Source organism: Diabrotica undecimpunctata, chromosome 10 (genome assembly GCF_040954645.1).
Source record: "Diabrotica undecimpunctata isolate CICGRU chromosome 10, icDiaUnde3, whole genome shotgun sequence".
In the NCBI taxonomy this organism is placed as follows: Eukaryota; Metazoa; Arthropoda; class Insecta; order Coleoptera; family Chrysomelidae; genus Diabrotica; species Diabrotica undecimpunctata.
In genome coordinates, this window is record NC_092812.1 from 32,674,867 (window position 1) to 32,696,804 (window position 21,938).

Genomic DNA, 21,938 nt, shown 5'->3' on the forward strand with positions numbered 1-21,938 from the left:
CTGTGTAAGATGTGTTGATCTAGCTGGTCATTCAATAGTACCTCTTCCTCCAATCTATGTTTGGGAGATATTAAAAGATCTCTTACAATTTTAGCACGAGATGTTGCCCCGTCCTGTTGAAACTAAATATTCTTATTCACCACAATAGAAAAAAGTTTTGCTATTAAATTTCCTTCTATAAAAATCGGACTACTTATATGGTCACCTAGGAAGCATTAATTTTTTGAGGATATTGAGTATGTGTCTCACGTATCCAGTAAGGGTTTTTCGATTACCAATATCTACAGTTTTAACGGATTTTTTTTTTTCATAGAAACCGTCTGTTTTAAACCGATCGTATCCCAGTATTCTAGAATCCTGTACCAGGTCTAAAGGATGGGTATCATGTGTTTTCGGTGTCACTCATTTTCGTGACAAAATTATTACAGCGATTTATATAGAAATAACGAGACTCCAGCAGAAAATCTATGCTCTATCATTTTAATAGATATTGGTGTACCGATACAGCTGGTGACACTTATTAAAAATCTGTATCAGTCCAATATGGCAACAGTACGACTACATCAGAAGTTCTCAAGCCAATTCAGAGCAGAGAGGGGAGTTAGTCGATGGAGTAACAAGGGCTAGAACAAAAATCTCCAATTTAGGTGATAACCCTGCCATTATAGTAGCAAATGAACAAGAAATGATAGATTTCCTGTGAAGAATTGAGTTGGAATTCATTAAAGTTGGTCTTAAAATTTCTACAGATTCAACACTATTCAGCTGAGTAACAGATATATCTCTCAAAAAATCAAGATGAGATTGTTGATTGCACTCATTGAGATTGTTGATTGTATTCTCAATATTTCTTTATATTTTTTTACCTCTTAAGTGAATTTTCTAAATTAAACAAATTTTGATTAAGAAGTAAATTTGTTGTTTAAATAAAATATTGGTTGTTTTTTTATCGTACGTTTTAAAATTACAGAAAGAATTTAGCTCAAGAGGCGAACGTTGCAAGGCTGGTGACGAATCTCCCCCATCTACATCATACCCAAGAGATGACCTCGAGTGCAGCGGCGATGTAACAGGAGTTAACGATGTGGTCGTTTCTGCTGCATTAGTTGTAGCTGTATTTGTGATCTGATACTGTAACGAATACTTCTCAAAATATGAAGTATTGGAAATGAGATTTTAGTGTTTTCACGACATATGTATTTGTCACGACTGATTTTGCAAAAAATACTGAAATCTCTTCTTTTAGAATTGATTTTAATATTGTTACCGCTCAAATTTTTGACCCATAAAAACATCCCAGGTTTAAGTAAATCGATAACAATCAATTTTATAATATGTGATAACCAGTATACCAGGGAGTTTTTAATTAAAATACTTCTACAATGAAGCAAAAATGCAATTAGTATTTTTAGCACTAACAGTACTGTCCTAAGCTTTTAGTATTGCCAGTTGTCCAGTTTGTTTCCGACGTTGGCACGATATTTTGAAACTACATAACTCTATGGCAGCTCACAGTGTTATACATATATATGTTCGGCAGCTAGTTAAGTAGTTGAATATCATTTTACACCAATAACCTTTGCATTGCATATTATCGAGTAACTGAGTAAGAATGGAGTTCCTGGTGAACATCAAATTTCAACTACATTAGTGTTAGATCAAGTAAGAAGGAAGATCTAAGTGAATATTAATCGATGTTTAATATATACTGAATAAAGACCAAAAATTGGAAAGCTAATTTTTCTATTGACATTTCGATTTCTATTCAACAAATTCTTCTGGCAATAACAAAAAAATTACAGAAAATAATGTAATTATTTAAATTTTGAACGATTTCTAGACTTGTATGGACTATGCATTTGCAGATGGAATTTCTACTACAAATAATGTGATATTTTTGTTAATAGATACAACAAACCGACGATAAAGTATAGCATCACCTATAAAACTATGAAAGATATATCTAATGTATTAAACATCGTTATCCTACTATAAACTAAACAAAAAAAAAACAAAAGTTTGTCAAAAAATAATTATAATGAGAATAGTTTTACTTCCAGAAAAATTTTTAGCAGAAATGTTTATTGGATTTTGCGTCTACTAAATTCGTTAACTGCTCACACGAACATTACAGTGGTTCTAGAACTACCTGTTATCCCATATTACCCTTTTTTTGTTCTTATGCATAAAAGCACCTTCCAACGTCACTAGAATAGGTACAGAACTCTTTCGAGAGTTAAATATTCAAGTTCTAGACTGACCTGCATGCAGCTCGGAGTTAATACTAGTCAATATTTACAGAATGAGAAGAGCAATATATTTGATGGCAGCTAAGCTCTAATAACTGTAAGTATTGTTAACCACAGATAAGGATAATTTTGTCCAATCTTACTTGAATGAATTGATTAGATCCATATAATCTAATCTTGCACAGTATCTTTCATTGACGTGTCTTCTCACTAGTTACAACCCCGTATATAGGACTTGAAAATGGTAAGTAGGGAGAAAACTGCACCTATGGATAGCAAGTCCACTGACATAATTATACAAAGATTACCTCACAACAAGGCGTTAGCTATACGGATTATCTCTACGGATACGTACCTAATATAATAGGCGCATTTTCTTCTAGTGGGTTGAGTCGATTTTTGTAACTTTTTGTCATCTATTTTCAGGCATTTTCTGTAGGTTTTTACAGTTTACAGTACCTTTCCTTGTAGTAAAAGGCACGGTAAACTGGACTGGAGTTCTCCATAATATTTTTAATTACTTACTTTATTTAGAATATTTTTGCCTGTATTATCAGTTAGAGTTAATTTGTATAAAATGAGGAGCAAAAATTCAAATGAAATTTTAAATAATATTTTATTTGGCTAATAATGAATGTATAAAAATATAATGGTTAACCTGCTGTACAATTATTTTGTAAATAACATTGTAATAGTGTACTTACTGATTATTTAAATTTATATCATCGTCATCGTCACTAAATTCACTCCCGCTATCATTATGTAAATCTATAATCACTGGATTAATTTCACTAATTTTATTTTCCCGAATCCAGAACTCTTCTATAAATTTTTCACATTTATTTACAGTTTCAGCCCATATTTCTGGAGTTGCAGTTTTAAGAGCTTCTTGCCACATTTCCCTAACTGCATCGTCACTGTATCCACTGCATCCAACGTGATTATCATAATATCCATAATGGCTCCTGGTCAAACCACTGGTTTTTCTTCTTGTTATTCCTTTATTTTCCTATAGTTTCCGCTGCGGCACTTTCTATGGCGTTCGTTATATTTTGTCATTTCTGGTCTATGATCAATTCTGGCGTTGATGTTTCTTCTTCTTCCAGTGTCTGCAATTTGTTTTGGATCAGTGCCTGATATTGGCGTGCATTATCAGGTAAATCGAGCCTTGAAATGTCCCATCTGTTTCCTTGTTGGCGTTGCTTTAGCTGTCTCGTCTTTAGCCTTTTTCTCATTTTTGTTCTGACCAGGAAGTGGTCAGAGTCACTTTCTGCTCCCCTCTTTCCATGGTAAAGTACTTATGCACATTTGCAATTAATTCATCAATATACAACTTACGTCTAGGCATGATAGTCACTTGAAACTACCCGTTTAAATTACAATATACTGAGTTTAGATCAATACTGCAGAAACTTTCTAACTGTTGTGCTTGAGAGGTAAAATATAATATAACCGCTTGCAGAGATCCTAAACACGTTCAGCAAATTAGCCTTATGATCATTAGGAGTGCCGATTGTAATTTAATTATGTTTGATAAAAAGTTTAGAAATGGTTGGAAACCGTACATAAACAACTTCATCATCCAGCCTCAAGAGTCCACTGCTGAACATAGGCCTCTTCCTCATGTTTCCAACCCCGTCTATCTTGCGCCGCTCTCATCCAGTTTTTATCGAGTCTTCTTAAATCGTCAGTCCATCTTGTAGGTGGTCGACCGACGCTTCTCTTGTCTTCCCTTGGCCTCCATTCCAATAACCTCTTTGTCCATCGCCCATCTGTCATTCTGGCTATGTGTCCTGCCCATCTCCATTTTAGTCTGGCTATCTTCTCGATGATGTCAGTCACTCCGGTTCTTCTCCTGATGTCTTCGTTGGTTATTCTGTCTCGCAGAGTTATTCCTAACATGGACCGCTCCATTCTTCTCTGCGTGACTCTCAGTTTGGTAGCTGCTGCTTTTGTTAAGGTAAGTGTTTCTGCTCCGTACGTCAAGACTGGGAGGATGCACTGATCAAATACCTTTCTCTTTAGGCATGTGGGCAGCTCACTTTTAAAAGTTTCTCTCAGTTTTCCAAGTGCTGCCCACCCAAGGCCGATTCTTCTCTTCAGTTCATGAGTCTGGTTATCCCTGCCAATCATAATTTCATGTCCCAGGTATTTATATCTATCTACGAGTTCTATTTCTTTTCCACCAATACTGATGTTCTGGTTAGGTACCAAATTGGTCATGATTTTTGTTTTCGAGATATTTATATTTAAACCTACACTTTCTGTAGCCACAACGAGTTCCTGTACCATCTCTCTTGCCATACCTAGATCTTCAGCTATTATAAGTATATCATCGGCGAAACGTAAGTTGTTTAGATATTCTCCATCTATTTTTATTCCCTTTGTCATCCAATCCAAATTCTTAAAAGCATGTTCTAGCACCGTATTAAAAAGTTTAGGTGACATTGGGTCTCCTTGTCTAACCTCCCGTTCTATTTTTATGCGATTACTGTTAGTATGTAATCTGACAGTGGTTGTTGCCTGCAGGTAACAACTTAGGTGAAAGAAATTTACGTTAAATAACATTATGCAAGAATCATCATCATCATCCAGCCTCGAGAGTCCAGTGCTGAACATAGGCCTCTTCCTCATGTTTCCAACTCCGTCTATCTTGCGCTGCTCTCATCTAGTTTTTATTGAGTCTTCTTAAATCGTCAGTCCATCTTGTAGGTGGTCGACCGACGCTTCTCTTGCATTTATTAAAACAAATGTAACAAAATATGCAAACCTATGAACAGCGGGTTAATAACACATATATTTATTTTATACCTAAAATTTAGCAAAGTGTTAAATATTATGGAGAACACCACTGCAGTTTACTGTGCCTTCTACTACAACGGAAAGTTTTCTGCGAATTCCGTTAATCGTTTAGAAGTGTAAGTTGGTTGAATGTACTGTAGTTTGTTGGCTTCAATTGTATCTATTATGTCTAGATCAATTTCCATTTCTCTTTGAAATAGAGAAAAAGAAAACACCTTTCTGTGATCAAGTGGATTTAAAATATGTTGGAATTAAAAAAAAAATAGATAATATGCATTGCAAATTAAAAAAAAATTGTGCCAATGAACGAAAATCACTATGTTCCATAATAATATCTATAATATCTGTGTAATATCTGTGTTCCCTAACACACCCTTTGTGTTTTATGTTTACTTTAATATTCTTTGTATAATTTTGGGATATTGTTGATCAAAGCTGGGAAGAGCTTTGATATAAATAAAAAACTTTCCCACTAGCACACTTGGTTCAATATCTTTTAAACAATATTTTAATTGCTATACTTTGTTTTTAATTTATAGGAATAAGAACGATGCAACATTTTACAAGAAGCCAAAATATTTTCGTGCCAAAAATTGTTATAAAACAATTTTTGTATTACGCGGTAAAATGTTGTATTAGTTTAGAAGGCAGTTTTTATATAAATATATTTAAAGAATTTAAGCCATTTTCTATATAATATACAATTATTTATGCATTTTTAAAATTATTTACGTTTACAAAACAGGACTCAGGAATAGTCTATAAGTATCAAAAAAGAAATTTCTACAAGAAGCGTTTTTTAAGCACATATTTTTGTACTCATTTTGAAAAATGCATTAATATTATTTATAATAAGGTTTACATCACCCATTTATAAAAAATCTGAATAAAATTTTTAGGTAATTTTTGTCAATTTTGTATTTTACAAAAAAATGTTTTAAAATTAAAAAAAAAAAGAAAAATAAAAGAGTCTATGTTGAATATTGTTCACTAAAGAAAATCTAACAATTCCGATAGTAAGTTTATTATTGTCATAAGTGTTTTCTTTTCTTTCACAGTTTCAGTCATATTGGTTTTTTCCAAAATTTGCTGACCGTGCAGATCTCCATAATCCAGCATCTGTTCTTGATTTACCTCGTCAACGACTTCATTTTCTTGCACATTGTCCTCAACTGCAGGTATGTATTCTGCTTCTTCAACAGTTCTGTTGCCAGCAGTTATTGGAAGACAGAATTTTTTTGCCCTAGTAACGTTTTGCAAATCATTTTCACGAATCTTTTCTACGTATAATTTATATTATTTTCCAATATCTTCATTTATTTCACCCATTGGCCGAGCATACAACGGGAGTTTTAGCAATGCCTTGCTTCTGTCAGTGGGATAAATTCCTGAAGCCTCAAACTCCTTTTTGAGATTACGAGCTGCAGTGTCCTTTCCGAGGTCTAGGGTTGCTTTGATAAGTTGGCAAAATACTGATTTTGGCATAGCTACTGTCTTTCTTCCTCCCTTGGTCGCTCTACACTGGGTTAAAATTTGGCGCCAATATGTTTTAAGACTGGCAAAATACCCCACATCCTGCGGTTGTAGTAAGTGGGTAAAGTTTGGAGGAAAAAATATTAAACCAACATTACGTTCCCTTGTAAGTGTTAATGTCTTTATTGAAATATGTGCTGACATGTTGTCGCCTATCAAGATCTTTCTACCTTCGTTTTTGTTGGCGTACGGTAGAAAATGTGTCTCAAACCAGTCATCAAATACAGAATTTTCAATCCAGCCCAATTTTGAGGTGTTCAACTTCTTACCATTAGGTGCACCAAAAATCCAATCCGACCACTTCAGACTACCTTTCATTGTAACATATGGAGGTAGAAACTCTCTATCTGCATTTGCACAACACAAAGTGGTAAAACAAGATTTCGTTGAATTTATGGTTCTCTCTGGATTCCTACACCCTCTTCTGAATAAAAGTTTTCTTTTTGTTGGAACGTCATGGAACCCTGTTTTATCGTAATTGTAAATATTGTTGGGTGCGACATCAGAAATTTCTATCTCCAAGTTATCAAAAAACTTACTTATTATTTCTTCATTTACTTGAGCCCTCCTTTTCGAAATATTCGTTTGAAACCGTTGAGCAAGTTCTGTGCGGTTTCTCTCTAAAAATAATTGGCTCCAATCTCAGCCTGGTAAATTTTCCTTAAACTATGATACTTTTCTCCCTTGAGAATTTAGGTAACTTTGTGCAATGCATCTCACATCAAACAAAGATATTGGAATTCCATTATCACTTAAAGAAATAACATGCCTGGCTATCGACTTTTCTTCTTCTTGAGAAAATACTGTAGGTCTTCCTACGTTTTTTGAATAATTTCGTTTTAATTTATTTCGAATTGTACTACGTGGGATTCGTATTGTTTTGAGGCCTGCCTTTCACTCAGCATTCCACTTTTAACCTGTTCTAGTTTTGTGTGTAGGTGTTGCTCTGTATATTGGCTTTTAGTTCCATACCGACGCACTCCAGTTTGTAGACTGTGTATCTGTTTTCTCGGCATTTCGGGAAATCTTGAAATACAAATTTACAGTTTTCTTCTTCTTGAGAAAATACTGTAGGTCTTCCTACGTTTTTTGAATGATTTCGTTTTAATTTATTTCGAATTGTACTACGTGGGATTCGTATTGTTTTGAGGCCTGCCTTTCACTCAGCATTCCACTTTTAACCTGTTCTAGTTTTGTGTGTAGGTGTTGCTCTGTATATCGGCGTTTAGTTCCATACCGACGCACTCCAGTATGTAGACTGTGTATCTGTTTTCTCGGCATTTCGGGAAATCTTGAAATACAAATTTACAGTTTTCTTCTTCTTGAGAAAATACTGTAGGTCTTCCTACGTTTTTTGAATGATTTCTTTTTAATTTATTTCGAATTGTACTACGTGGGATTCGTATTGTTTTGAGGCCTGCCTTTTACTCAGCATTCCACTTTTAACCTGTTCTAGTTTTGTGTGTAGGTGTTGTTCTGTATATCGGCTTTTAGTTCCATACCGACGCACTCCAGTATGTAGACTGTGTATCTGTTTTCTCGGCATTTCGGGAAATCTTGAAATACAAAATTACAGTTTTCTTCTTCTTGAGAAAATACTGTAGGTCTTCCTACGTTTTCCTACGTCTTCCTGCCTTTCACTCAGCATTCCACTTTGAACCTGTTCTAGTTTTGTGTGTAGGTGTTGTTCTGTATATCGGCTTTTAGTTCCATACCGACGCACTCCAATATGTAGACTGTGTATCTGTTTTCTCTGCATTTCGGGAAATCTTGAAATACAAATTTACAGTTTTCTTCTTCTTGAGAAAATACTGTAGGTCTTCCTACGTTTTTTGAATGATTTCGTTTTAATTTATTTCGAATTGTACTACGTGGGATATCGTATTGTTTTGAGACCTGCCTTTCACTCAGCATTCCACTTTTAACCTGTTCTAGTTTTGTGTGTAGGTGTTGCTCTTTATATCGGCTTTTAGTTCCATACCGACGCACTCCAGTATGTAGACTGTGTATCTGTTTTCTCGGCATTTCGGGAAATCTTGAAATACAAATTTACAGTTTTCTTCTTCTTAAGAAAATACTGTAGGTCTTCCTACGTTTTTTGAATGATTTCGTTTTAATTTATTTCGAATTGTACTACGTGGGATTCGTATTGTTTTGAGGCCTGCCTTTTACTCAGCATTCCACTTTTAACCTGTTCTAGTTTTGTGTGTAGGTGTTGTTCTGTATATCGGCTTTTAGTTCCATACCGACGCACTCCAGTATGTAGACTGTGTATCTGTTTTCTCGGCATTTCGGGAAATCTTGAAATACAAATTTACAGTTTTCTTCTTCTTAAGAAAATACTGTAGGTCTTCCTACGTTTTTTGAATGATTTCGTTTTAATTTATTTCGAATTGTACTACGTGGGATTCGTATTGTTTTGAGGCCTGCCTTTTACTCAGCATTCCACTTTTAACCTGTTCTAGTTTTGTGTGTAGGTGTTGTTCTGTATATCGGCTTTTAGTTCCATACCGACGCACTCCAGTATGTAGACTGTGTATCTGTTTTCTCGGCATTTCGGGAAATCTTGAAATACAAAATTACAGTTTTCTTCTTCTTGAGAAAATACTGTAGGTCTTCCTACGTTTTCCTACGTCTTCCTGCCTTTCACTCAGCATTCCACTTTGAACCTGTTCTAGTTTTGTGTGTAGGTGTTGTTCTGTATATCGGCTTTTAGTTCCATACCGACGCACTCCAATATGTAGACTGTGTATCTGTTTTCTCTGCATTTCGGGAAATCTTGAAATACAAATTTACAGTTTTCTTCTTCTTGAGAAAATACTGTAGGTCTTCCTACGTTTTTTGAATGATTTCGTTTTAATTTATTTCGAATTGTACTACGTGGGATATCGTATTGTTTTGAGACCTGCCTTTCACTCAGCATTCCACTTTTAACCTGTTCTAGTTTTGTGTGTAGGTGTTGCTCTTTATATCGGCTTTTAGTTCCATACCGACGCACTCCAGTATGTAGACTGTGTATCTGTTTTCTCGGCATTTCGGGAAATCTTGAAATACAAATTTACAGTTTTCTTCTTCTTAAGAAAATACTGTAGGTCTTCCTACGTTTTTTGAATGATTTCGTTTTAATTTATTTCGAATTGTACTACGTGGGATTCGTATTGTTTTGAGGCCTGCCTTTTACTCAGCATTCCACTTTTAACCTGTTCTAGTTTTGTGTGTAGGTGTTGTTCTGTATATCGGCTTTTAGTTCCATACCGACGCACTCCAGTATGTAGACTGTGTATCTGTTTTCTCGGCATTTCGGGAAATCTTGAAATACAAAATTACAGTTTTCTTCTTCTTGAGAAAATACTGTAGGTCTTCCTACGTTTTCCTACGTCTTCCTGCCTTTCACTCAGCATTCCACTTTTAACCTGTTCTAGTTTTGTGTCTAGGTGTTGTTCTGTATATCGGCTTTTAGTTCCATACCGACGCACTCCAGTATGTAGACTGTGTATCTGTTTTCTCGGCATTTCGGGAAATCTTGAAATACAAATTTACAGTTTTCTTCTTCTTAAGAAAATACTGTAGGTCTTCCTACGTTTTTTGAATGATTTCGTTTTAATTTATTTCGAATTGTACTACGTGGGATTCGTATTGTTTTGAGGCCTGCCTTTTACTCAGCATTCCACTTTTAACCTGTTCTAGTTTTGTGTGTAGGTGTTGTTCTGTATATCGGCTTTTAGTTCCATACCGACGCACTCCAGTATGTAGACTGTGTATCTGTTTTCTCGGCATTTCGGGAAATCTTGAAATACAAATTTACAGTTTTCTTCTTCTTGAGAAAATACTGTAGGTCTTCCTACGTTTTTTGAATGATTTCGTTTTAATTTATTTCGAATTGTACTACGTGGGATTCGTATTGTTTTGAGGCCTGCCTTTCACTCAGCATTCCACTTTTAACCTGTTCTAGTTTTGTGTGTAGGTGTTGCTCTGTATATCGGCGTTTAGTTCCATACCGACGCACTCCAGTATGTAGACTGTGTATCTGTTTTCTCGGCATTTCGGGAAATCTTGAAATACAAATTTACAGTTTTCTTCTTCTTGAGAAAATACTGTAGGTCTTCCTACGTTTTTTGAATGATTTCGTTTTAATTTATTTCGAATTGTACTACGTGGGATTCGTATTGTTTTGAGGCCTGCCTTTTACTCAGCATTCCACTTTTAACCTGTTCTAGTTTTGTGTGTAGGTGTTGTTCTGTATATCGGCTTTTAGTTCCATACCGACGCACTCCAGTATGTAGACTGTGTATCTGTTTTCTCGGCATTTCGGGAAATCTTGAAATACAAAATTACAGTTTTCTTCTTCTTGAGAAAATACTGTAGGTCTTCCTACGTTTTCCTACGTCTTCCTGCCTTTCACTCAGCATTCCACTTTGAACCTGTTCTAGTTTTGTGTGTAGGTGTTGTTCTGTATATCGGCTTTTAGTTCCATACCGACGCACTCCAATATGTAGACTGTGTATCTGTTTTCTCTGCATTTCGGGAAATCTTGAAATACAAATTTACAGTTTTCTTCTTCTTGAGAAAATACTGTAGGTCTTCCTACGTTTTTTGAATGATTTCGTTTTAATTTATTTCGAATTGTACTACGTGGGATATCGTATTGTTTTGAAACCTGCCTTTCACTCAGCATTCCACTTTTAACCTGTTCTAGTTTTGTGTGTAGGTGTTGCTCTTTATATCGGCTTTTAGTTCCATACCGACGCACTCCAGTTTGTAGACTGTGTATCTGTTTTCTCGGCATTTCGGGAAATCTTGAAATACAAATTTACAGTTTTCTTCTTCTTGAGAAAATACTGTAGGTCTTCCTACGTTTTTTGAATGATTTCGTTTTAATTTATTTCGAATTGCACTACGTGGGATTCGTATTGTTTTGAGGCCTGCCTTTTACTCAGCATTCCACTTTTAACCTGTTCTAGTTTTGTGTGTAGGTGTTGTTCTGTATATCGGCTTTTAGTTCCATACCGACGCACTCCAATATGTAGACTGTGTATCTGTTTTCTCTGCATTTCGGGAAATCTTGAAATACAAATTTACAGTTTTCTTCTTCTTGAGAAAATACTGTAGGTCTTCCTACGTTTTTTGAATGATTTCGTTTTAATTTATTTCGAATTGTACTACGTGGGATATCGTATTGTTTTGAGACCTGCCTTTCACTCAGCATTCCACTTTTAACCTGTTCTAGTTTTGTGTGTAGGTGTTGCTCTTTATATCGGCTTTTAGTTCCATACCGACGCACTCCAGTATGTAGACTGTGTATCTGTTTTCTCGGCATTTCGGGAAATCTTGAAATACAAATTTACAGTTTTCTTCTTCTTAAGAAAATACTGTAGGTCTTCCTACGTTTTTTGAATGATTTCGTTTTAATTTATTTCGAATTGTACTACGTGGGATTCGTATTGTTTTGAGGCCTGCCTTTTACTCAGCATTCCACTTTTAACCTGTTCTAGTTTTGTGTGTAGGTGTTGTTCTGTATATCGGCTTTTAGTTCCATACCGACGCACTCCAGTATGTAGACTGTGTATCTGTTTTCTCGGCATTTCGGGAAATCTTGAAATACAAATTTACAGTTTTCTTCTTCTTAAGAAAATACTGTAGGTCTTCCTACGTTTTTTGAATGATTTCGTTTTAATTTATTTCGAATTGTACTACGTGGGATTCGTATTGTTTTGAGGCCTGCCTTTTACTCAGCATTCCACTTTTAACCTGTTCTAGTTTTGTGTGTAGGTGTTGTTCTGTATATCGGCTTTTAGTTCCATACCGACGCACTCCAGTATGTAGACTGTGTATCTGTTTTCTCGGCATTTCGGGAAATCTTGAAATACAAAATTACAGTTTTCTTCTTCTTGAGAAAATACTGTAGGTCTTCCTACGTTTTCCTACGTCTTCCTGCCTTTCACTCAGCATTCCACTTTGAACCTGTTCTAGTTTTGTGTGTAGGTGTTGTTCTGTATATCGGCTTTTAGTTCCATACCGACGCACTCCAATATGTAGACTGTGTATCTGTTTTCTCTGCATTTCGGGAAATCTTGAAATACAAATTTACAGTTTTCTTCTTCTTGAGAAAATACTGTAGGTCTTCCTACGTTTTTTGAATGATTTCGTTTTAATTTATTTCGAATTGTACTACGTGGGATATCGTATTGTTTTGAGACCTGCCTTTCACTCAGCATTCCACTTTTAACCTGTTCTAGTTTTGTGTGTAGGTGTTGCTCTTTATATCGGCTTTTAGTTCCATACCGACGCACTCCAGTATGTAGACTGTGTATCTGTTTTCTCGGCATTTCGGGAAATCTTGAAATACAAATTTACAGTTTTCTTCTTCTTAAGAAAATACTGTAGGTCTTCCTACGTTTTTTGAATGATTTCGTTTTAATTTATTTCGAATTGTACTACGTGGGATTCGTATTGTTTTGAGGCCTGCCTTTTACTCAGCATTCCACTTTTAACCTGTTCTAGTTTTGTGTGTAGGTGTTGTTCTGTATATCGGCTTTTAGTTCCATACCGACGCACTCCAGTATGTAGACTGTGTATCTGTTTTCTCGGCATTTCGGGAAATCTTGAAATACAAAATTACAGTTTTCTTCTTCTTGAGAAAATACTGTAGGTCTTCCTACGTTTTCCTACGTCTTCCTGCCTTTCACTCAGCATTCCACTTTTAACCTGTTCTAGTTTTGTGTCTAGGTGTTGTTCTGTATATCGGCTTTTAGTTCCATACCGACGCACTCCAGTATGTAGACTGTGTATCTGTTTTCTCGGCATTTCGGGAAATCTTGAAATACAAATTTACAGTTTTCTTCTTCTTAAGAAAATACTGTAGGTCTTCCTACGTTTTTTGAATGATTTCGTTTTAATTTATTTCGAATTGTACTACGTGGGATTCGTATTGTTTTGAGGCCTGCCTTTTACTCAGCATTCCACTTTTAACCTGTTCTAGTTTTGTGTGTAGGTGTTGTTCTGTATATCGGCTTTTAGTTCCATACCGACGCACTCCAGTATGTAGACTGTGTATCTGTTTTCTCGGCATTTCGGGAAATCTTGAAATACAAATTTACAGTTTTCTTCTTCTTGAGAAAATACTGTAGGTCTTCCTACGTTTTTTGAATGATTTCGTTTTAATTTATTTCGAATTGTACTACGTGGGATTCGTATTGTTTTGAGGCCTGCCTTTCACTCAGCATTCCACTTTTAACCTGTTCTAGTTTTGTGTGTAGGTGTTGCTCTGTATATCGGCGTTTAGTTCCATACCGACGCACTCCAGTATGTAGACTGTGTATCTGTTTTCTCGGCATTTCGGGAAATCTTGAAATACAAATTTACAGTTTTCTTCTTCTTGAGAAAATACTGTAGGTCTTCCTACGTTTTTTGAATGATTTCGTTTTAATTTATTTCGAATTGTACTACGTGGGATTCGTATTGTTTTGAGGCCTGCCTTTTACTCAGCATTCCACTTTTAACCTGTTCTAGTTTTGTGTGTAGGTGTTGTTCTGTATATCGGCTTTTAGTTCCATACCGACGCACTCCAGTATGTAGACTGTGTATCTGTTTTCTCGGCATTTCGGGAAATCTTGAAATACAAAATTACAGTTTTCTTCTTCTTGAGAAAATACTGTAGGTCTTCCTACGTTTTCCTACGTCTTCCTGCCTTTCACTCAGCATTCCACTTTGAACCTGTTCTAGTTTTGTGTGTAGGTGTTGTTCTGTATATCGGCTTTTAGTTCCATACCGACGCACTCCAATATGTAGACTGTGTATCTGTTTTCTCTGCATTTCGGGAAATCTTGAAATACAAATTTACAGTTTTCTTCTTCTTGAGAAAATACTGTAGGTCTTCCTACGTTTTTTGAATGATTTCGTTTTAATTTATTTCGAATTGTACTACGTGGGATATCGTATTGTTTTGAAACCTGCCTTTCACTCAGCATTCCACTTTTAACCTGTTCTAGTTTTGTGTGTAGGTGTTGCTCTTTATATCGGCTTTTAGTTCCATACCGACGCACTCCAGTTTGTAGACTGTGTATCTGTTTTCTCGGCATTTCGGGAAATCTTGAAATACAAATTTACAGTTTTCTTCTTCTTGAGAAAATACTGTAGGTCTTCCTACGTTTTTTGAATGATTTCGTTTTAATTTATTTCGAATTGCACTACGTGGGATTCGTATTGTTTTGAGGCCTGCCTTTCACTCAGCATTCCACTTTTAACCTGTTCTAGTTTTGTGTGTAGGTGTTGCTCTTTATATCGGCTTTTAGTTCCATACCGACGCACTCCAGTATGTAGACTGTGTATCTGTTTTCTCGGCATTTCGGGAAATCTTGAAATACAAATTTACAGTTTTCTTCTTCTTGAGAAAATACTGTAGGTCTTCCTACGTTTTTTGAATGATTTCGTTTTAATTTATTTCGAATTGTACTACGTGGGATTCGTATTGTTTTGAGGCCTGCCTTTCACTCAGCATTCCACTTTTAACCTGTTCTAGTTTTGTGTGTAGGTGTTGTTCTGTATATCGGCTTTTAGTTCCATACCGACGCACTCCAGTATGTAGACTGTGTATCTGTTTTCTCGGCATTTCGGGAAATCTTGAAATACAAAATTACAGTTTTCTTCTTCTTGAGAAAATACTGTAGGCCTTCCTACGTTTTCCTACGTCTTCCTGCCTTTCACTCAGCATTCCACTTTGAACCTGTTCTAGTTTTGTGTGTAGGTGTTGTTCTGTATATCGGCTTTTAGTTCCATACCGACGCACTCCAGTATGTAGACTGTGTATCTGTTTTCTCGGCATTTCGGGAAATCTTGAAATACAAAATTACAAAATTAAATTCAATAAATAAATTTTCCCGCAATTTTAAATCGTCAGTGTAACTTTGAACCAGTTTCAATGTGGTGCAAAGTTAGCCTGAAATCATATAAATTATCAGGCCGGCCAGTTTTTGCTGCTATTCCGGGTTATTTTAATGAAACTTGAAGCTCTGATGTACTGAAAGTGATCCTAAATCATTAATAAAATAATTAAAATACAATTCATACTTACTTTTTTGACAGAATCGCTATAAGTAATCACCTTGAATTATTATTTACAACATAGCACTTAACAGACCGTATAAAAACTCAAGGTTGACACAATACAACATATCAGACGCCTTCAAACTAAACGGAAATGTCAATAACAGAGACATCTATTGCAATTTATCCAAATTAAACAGTTTTAACAGCAAGAATACTACTCATAACGTACACTAATATCAAAAAAGTAAATGGTGCAAAGTTAGACCCTGCTCGAAGTTGTATTTAATTTAGATGATCGAAGTTTCTAGAAATTTGGCAACGTTGTTCGAAAAACCGGCTAGATTATTGTATTCATTTGAAAGTATTGACATGAGACATGTCTGCAGCCTGTGTCGAATTTGTTGATTTCCTAATTTTTCTCCCAATTTCTTTTATTTCTTTACTATTTCTATTATATTCTCTTTAATATGATCCATCTCGCTTCAGCAATTTATTTTATTTTCTTTTTGAGTGGTTTTTGTGATGTCCTTGTATTCTACGTTTTCCAAATGGTTCCTCATCAAGATCTAGGTTCCAATTTTTTGCTGCTCTGTAGAATTACCTTATCCTTTATTTTTATTACCTTTTTTTAACAGTTATCCATTGAAAATCTGAGAAAAACCAGCTTTCCGTCAACCCGTCGAAAAGCTAAGATTTTCGCTTAGAAAAAAGTTTTTATCAGCATTATTTTATAGTTTTTTCTAAAGAAAGTTTAAAAAAACTTTATTTATATTATACGATTTAGTTTCTACTATTTTTACTGAAAATTTAGGTAAATATAAGCCTATTTGTAACAAATTTAAATTTAATATATTTTAATTAGATTATTATATTTATTATAATTTAAATAAAGATTGCCTATTAAATTTTATTCTCACTTTTTACTTCTTTGGTTATCGAATAATCAATGTCTAGTAAATACATTTAAATATAAATTTTTTAATAACGAATTTTACATTATAATTATAAGTACATATTTAGTTTGTATAAGAATGGGGGTCTTTGTTTACAAAGACACAGTATAGATAATTATAGTAATTACAATCAGCAATGCCGTTGGGAGATCTCTGTAGAGAATTTAGATGGAACTGTGCACCAAGTTCCTGTTATAAAATTTACTATTATAAAATTGACTATAATGCCATATTGTTCATAAAAATTCATTTTTAAAAATTGAAATGAAGATAATTTTTTCAAAATACGTAATTTTGAAACATGGAAGATAACCGAAAAATACTCTATAGATTTTCTAAAACTGGCATTGTCTGTATTCATAATTTAAAGTATTTTCTTAATAGCAACTCAAAAATCTTTGTCCTTTTTTTACAGTATTTTGTATTTTTAGTTTGTTTACTCGTTGTAGTGTGCTATGTATAAAACGAGTTAGTAGCATTGGTTAGTACCTTTTTGTATTCATTTATAATTTCACTAATTTATAGTTGTTTGCATTTGTATTTATTTTATAGGTTAATTTGTAAGTTGTCATGTATACATTCCAAAATAAATTATGGCTGTGTTAAAAAGTATCACTTTTTATCCTTATAAGTTTTTGTGCAGTTTTTTTTTCAATCAGCTGCTACCCTAAGTGTTAAATGTTGTGTGAATACATTTTGTGATGTTTGCGTCACCTATCAAATATATTTAATCGATTTGACAAGTGACATATAGACAGTAAAACATTATTGTATTATTTTATTGGTTTATTTATAAACAAGGCGTTATTCTGACATATAAAATTACAATAAAGTTTACCGCATCATATTGTAATTTGTTGTTTATTCCTTTTAATAGTGCTTTTACAATACATTTATTGTGATATTGAAATCAATGTGGTAAGTATAGATGTGAATGTGTAGAAACTACTATATAATATAAAAATTGAACCTAATACTAGTTGTACTTCTCAATGCATCAAATTGGTAATTATTTATATAAACATGAATATAAAATTTGCAAAAATTAACGATTAATAATTCAAGCCTTTCATTTTAAGTTTGACATAATCGTAAAAGGAATTTACACTTTACATTCAATGTGACAATTTATATAGACAGACATAAATTACGATGTAAATTAAATTTATAAACTTTCACTACACAACTGTAAAAAACAATAAACATCCATCCATGATCTCTCTCCTGGCTCAGATCACCACCCCACTGGTACTTTTTGGACATTTCTTTGTACGACACACTAAACATCAACCACAAACCCTGAAGAGAACCACCAAAATCCTAAACGGACACAATGAAACATGTTTTAACCCTAATTTAATAAATAATCCTACCCTATATCCCATGTGAAACAGTGAACAACAACAAAAGTTTATACAATATGGGCTGAAACCTCCCAACAAATTATCTGAGGCCTACAGAATTTTTACAGAAAGGTAACTGAACTATTTAATGCCTGGAGCTGCTAAAAATCATCTCATTTTGAGTATACAAGCAAGATAAAGCTCCACACGTTGATTTAATCTTAATTAGATGAGTTCCTGAACATCCTGTTAGACAATCTAAATGTTCATAAAGATAATAATAGTAGAGAACTCCTGGGACCCCTACACTCCGCTCATGTTATTAAACGAAGACTATGGTGGCAATTTATTTATAAACCAATAACTGAAGCTTTCAAAAAATCCATAATTGCTGGATATCATCTATGATTAGGACACTAATAAAGAGGTAAGGAATAATTTCTTTTTGTAATCTTTTATAAGATTGAAAACCATGGTTTTTCATTTATATTGAAAACAGTAGGGATTCGTAATCGACGAGAAAAATTACTCTATAACAAAAAGCACGAAACAATAAAAGTTTATGCCACATAAACTCCGCAAGGGGGCGTTGCTATACAGCAAAAATTTAAAATATTTAAGAACTCATTTCTTTTTTTCACAGTAGTTATGAAGTTTGAAAATTCATCCACGATTTTGTTTATACATACATGTCTATATGACTATGTAGTTTTAGATTTTCTTTGAGCACGTGCAGCATAACCGTCCCAGCACCATTGTAGTGTAAAAATTGAAACGTTCAATAGATTTTTTCGTCTGATCCCTAGTAAAAACCACATTTATTAAATTATTGACTACTTTTGAAATATCCATGTTTTCTTAATATTTTATAATTTGATCAAGCAAGATTAGAAGAGAGGTATGTTAAATTATCAGGTTTTAATATTCAGTTACGACTTTTTTGAAAAAAGACATTTGTTCTAGTATTCTATGCGAATTTAAATATGCATCTAAAGCCAATGGACGAATTTTCAATCTACTGTTCTATCTACTGAGCAAAACCGTATTACCTTTTGAAAATTATTAGAGGAATAAGTTCTGTGTAGCTAGAAATACCAGTGAATACCTAATTATATGGCAAAATGTACATTGGACGAACTGAATGTACTAATAAGTCTGAAGTGCTACTGAAAAAAAGTCAGAAAGCTTCAAATCATAACATGCTTCCTTACTAGGCATGTGCCAATTCCTGCGCATAATTACACTTTTTCATGGAAACTTGAGCTAGATAGCCTGTGACATAGGATTTAAAATAGTCAAACCAGATTTTGCTTGACTACCAGGCACCGTTTTGGTGAAAAGTACTCGTAGTGTAAAAGACTGATCATCAACTATTCCTGGTTTGTTCCAAACTTGCATCATTGCAAGATACCTCCAGATAAACTCGTTTAAACCAGAAACTTATGTGAACTATACCAAACGTTTGTGATGCGTATACTCAAACGGTACGTACCGAGCACCTTTGAAAGTGGATTTAATGTATTTTGTTCTTTCCTTAATTTTAAACTTCTTTTAAAACAGTCAGTTTTAAGCTAGATATTTAGATAAGTAGCTGCCAATGGGCATTTTCTGGTAGTGCCAAATTGCAATCAAACCATTTGCTTATTAGTATATTTTTAAATAGGTCAGAATTGTATAAAATCAACTCTTAATGTAGGCAACTGTTATGACATGACTAAATAGATGTGTTCAGATATTAGGCGGGTTCATGTGATGTACAGCAGTTGCATTCATGTAAAAGTAGTGTTTTATTGACTGCGCAATCCAATACATGGTGTCAGGTATAATAATTGTTAACAAGATGTAACCAATCCTTGTTTTTAAATACACATTGGAATTGTCTCTAGTTCCAGCGTAAAAGGGAAAGTGTCGGCATCATGGTGCCCATGTTTAAGCCCCCTAAACCTTTAGCATCGCATGGGAACATCTCTAAAAATTTACTCGAAATTAACTAGCAGTTCTTTTAAGCATAATAGGCAAAGAAGCTTTGGAACTTTATAAGATCTTTTCGTTTGGTACAGATTTAATATATGTGAAGAAATTTGAAGTACCACGCTCTCCCAATAATAATAATATTATTCAGTGCAACGAGCAACGATTTAAATAACTTTTTACATAATTATTAAGATCTATTCAAAAACGAGTATCATTATTATCATCAATGTTGTTACTACTCTTTGTGAGTCTTCGTTGCTGTGTGGGTTTATAATTTATTGCTAGTGTCACTATGTCCATTGCCTCACTCCCATTATTTCCAGATACTCCAGGACCGTCTTCTCGGATCTAATATTTTCCAAACCACATTGTTTATAAAAAACAAAGCATAGGCAACAAACTATTTGATCCGTAATCATATAGTTATGGAAGAGAAATTTCTTAGAGAATCATGAAAGCTATTGACACATTCTGAGCTATAGAAGTAAGCAAAACCAGTCCAAAATTTTGCAAAATGAGTGGCTAGTTATTTCACTGCAACAACAAGAAGTATGACTTTACGGGTGTGTGTATATAGTCATTTTAAAGACTAGCTGGACAAAATATGTGCAGTGATAAGGAAGTAACCGCATAAAGAAGATGGTAAACCTAATGGAAGCAAAGTAACGCCCATCTGCTATATATTGCCCACTCTGCCAAGTATCAAAACATTAATATAAATATTTAGACACGTGGTAACAGTTGCCTTTAATACAGGTTCATTAATTCAACATTTCGAGAAAAGAAAAATGATCAATTTCATTTAACCTTAAATCTTAAAATAACTTGGAACTGGAAGATGTTCAATTGTTAGGATCTCCTGGTTAGAAACTAATTCAGCGTGTTGCAAGAGGTGAAAGCAGTTTCTGAGAGATAAAATGAAAAAGAAATGTATTTAGAAGGCAAGAAAAAGGTAAAGAAAATCTAAGAGATAATAATTTGTAGGAAAACAAGTGTCAGTAAAGAGAAAATATAGACATTAAATATTTTAAATAATAAAGATGAAATTTACAACACGATTTTATTAGTATTTTTGAAAAAACTAGTAAGTATACCTACTATCTGATCTAAACGACAACATTGTGTTGAACAAGTCATTTTCAATAAGTAATAAATTACTTTAATCCTACAATGTAAATTCATTTTACGGTTTAGTACAATATCAGGTACTACAAGGCGTTCTATAATTTAATAAACTATTACATTAGATAAAAATATTTAAATTTCACAATGTAGTTATGTTGCTACCAGAAATGTTTACAAAAACTGCAGGTACATCCTGTGTTTGAAAATAATAGTTTTTGACACATATTACCTACATGTAAGCAACACTTTAAAAATCACTTTCAACAAAATTTTTTCAACTATACAGATAAAAAATTGAAGCTTAAAGCTGATAAAATTAATTAATCTGTTTCTAATGTGCAGTTTTTATACTCGTGCGAAGGTATATTTCTAGGCGAAAATCTTCACGCATTTTAGTAAACTTTGGCCAGAGCAGCCACTAAAATCAGTAATCCAGGGAGATTCATGTTCATTCCCGCCCCTAAAACAAAGAATTTATTAGAGAGATTTGTATTGTGTAAGAAATCAGATTAACCCAGATATTACTACCGTCCTTTTAAAAGGCAGTGTAAATTATGCGTAATTTAGGTTAGTACAGCTACCAACTGATAGATGGCTCTAGATGGAGTGTTTTCAAGAGCCAGCATTCGACAAGTTTTAACGATTTTAGTGCGCGCACATGCTGTAATTGTGAGGTTAACTGTGTAAATTGCCAGGTTTTGGACTACAAAATGGATGCTTATAATTGGAGGTAAGTCTAGAATTAAAAAAACTGTTATTTCACGGCATTGGCATGTGGATTATTGTATAATAGGGACTTATGTACGTATATTCTTGGCTCGAATAGTTGTCACGTTGTTTCAAAGGCTCGCCGCTTGGGATTTCATTTTGTTCTTTTATAAGGACGGTAGTAATTAGTACTACCAACGTGCGTA

At 34.1% G+C, this 21,938-nt stretch overlaps 2 protein-coding genes across 2 annotated transcripts in view; one reads left to right on the forward strand and one right to left on the reverse strand.

Annotated features, from left to right (window-relative positions):
• Positions 1-18,820, forward strand: part of Invadolysin (leishmanolysin-like peptidase, invadolysin) — a 210,284-nt gene extending 191,464 nt beyond the window's left edge. Inside the window, exon 13 of the mRNA XM_072546245.1 lies at positions 971-18,820. Within this exon, the coding sequence (XP_072402346.1) occupies positions 971-1,129 (159 nt within the window). The 3' untranslated portion in view covers positions 1,130-18,820. The remainder of the gene's footprint in view (positions 1-970) is intronic.
• Positions 18,446-21,938, reverse strand: part of sosie (oogenesis-related potein sosie) — a 44,255-nt gene continuing 40,762 nt past the window's right edge. Inside the window, exon 4 of the mRNA XM_072546246.1 lies at positions 18,446-21,484. Coding sequence (XP_072402347.1) covers positions 21,417-21,484 — 68 coding nt within the window. The 3' untranslated portion in view covers positions 18,446-21,416. The remainder of the gene's footprint in view (positions 21,485-21,938) is intronic.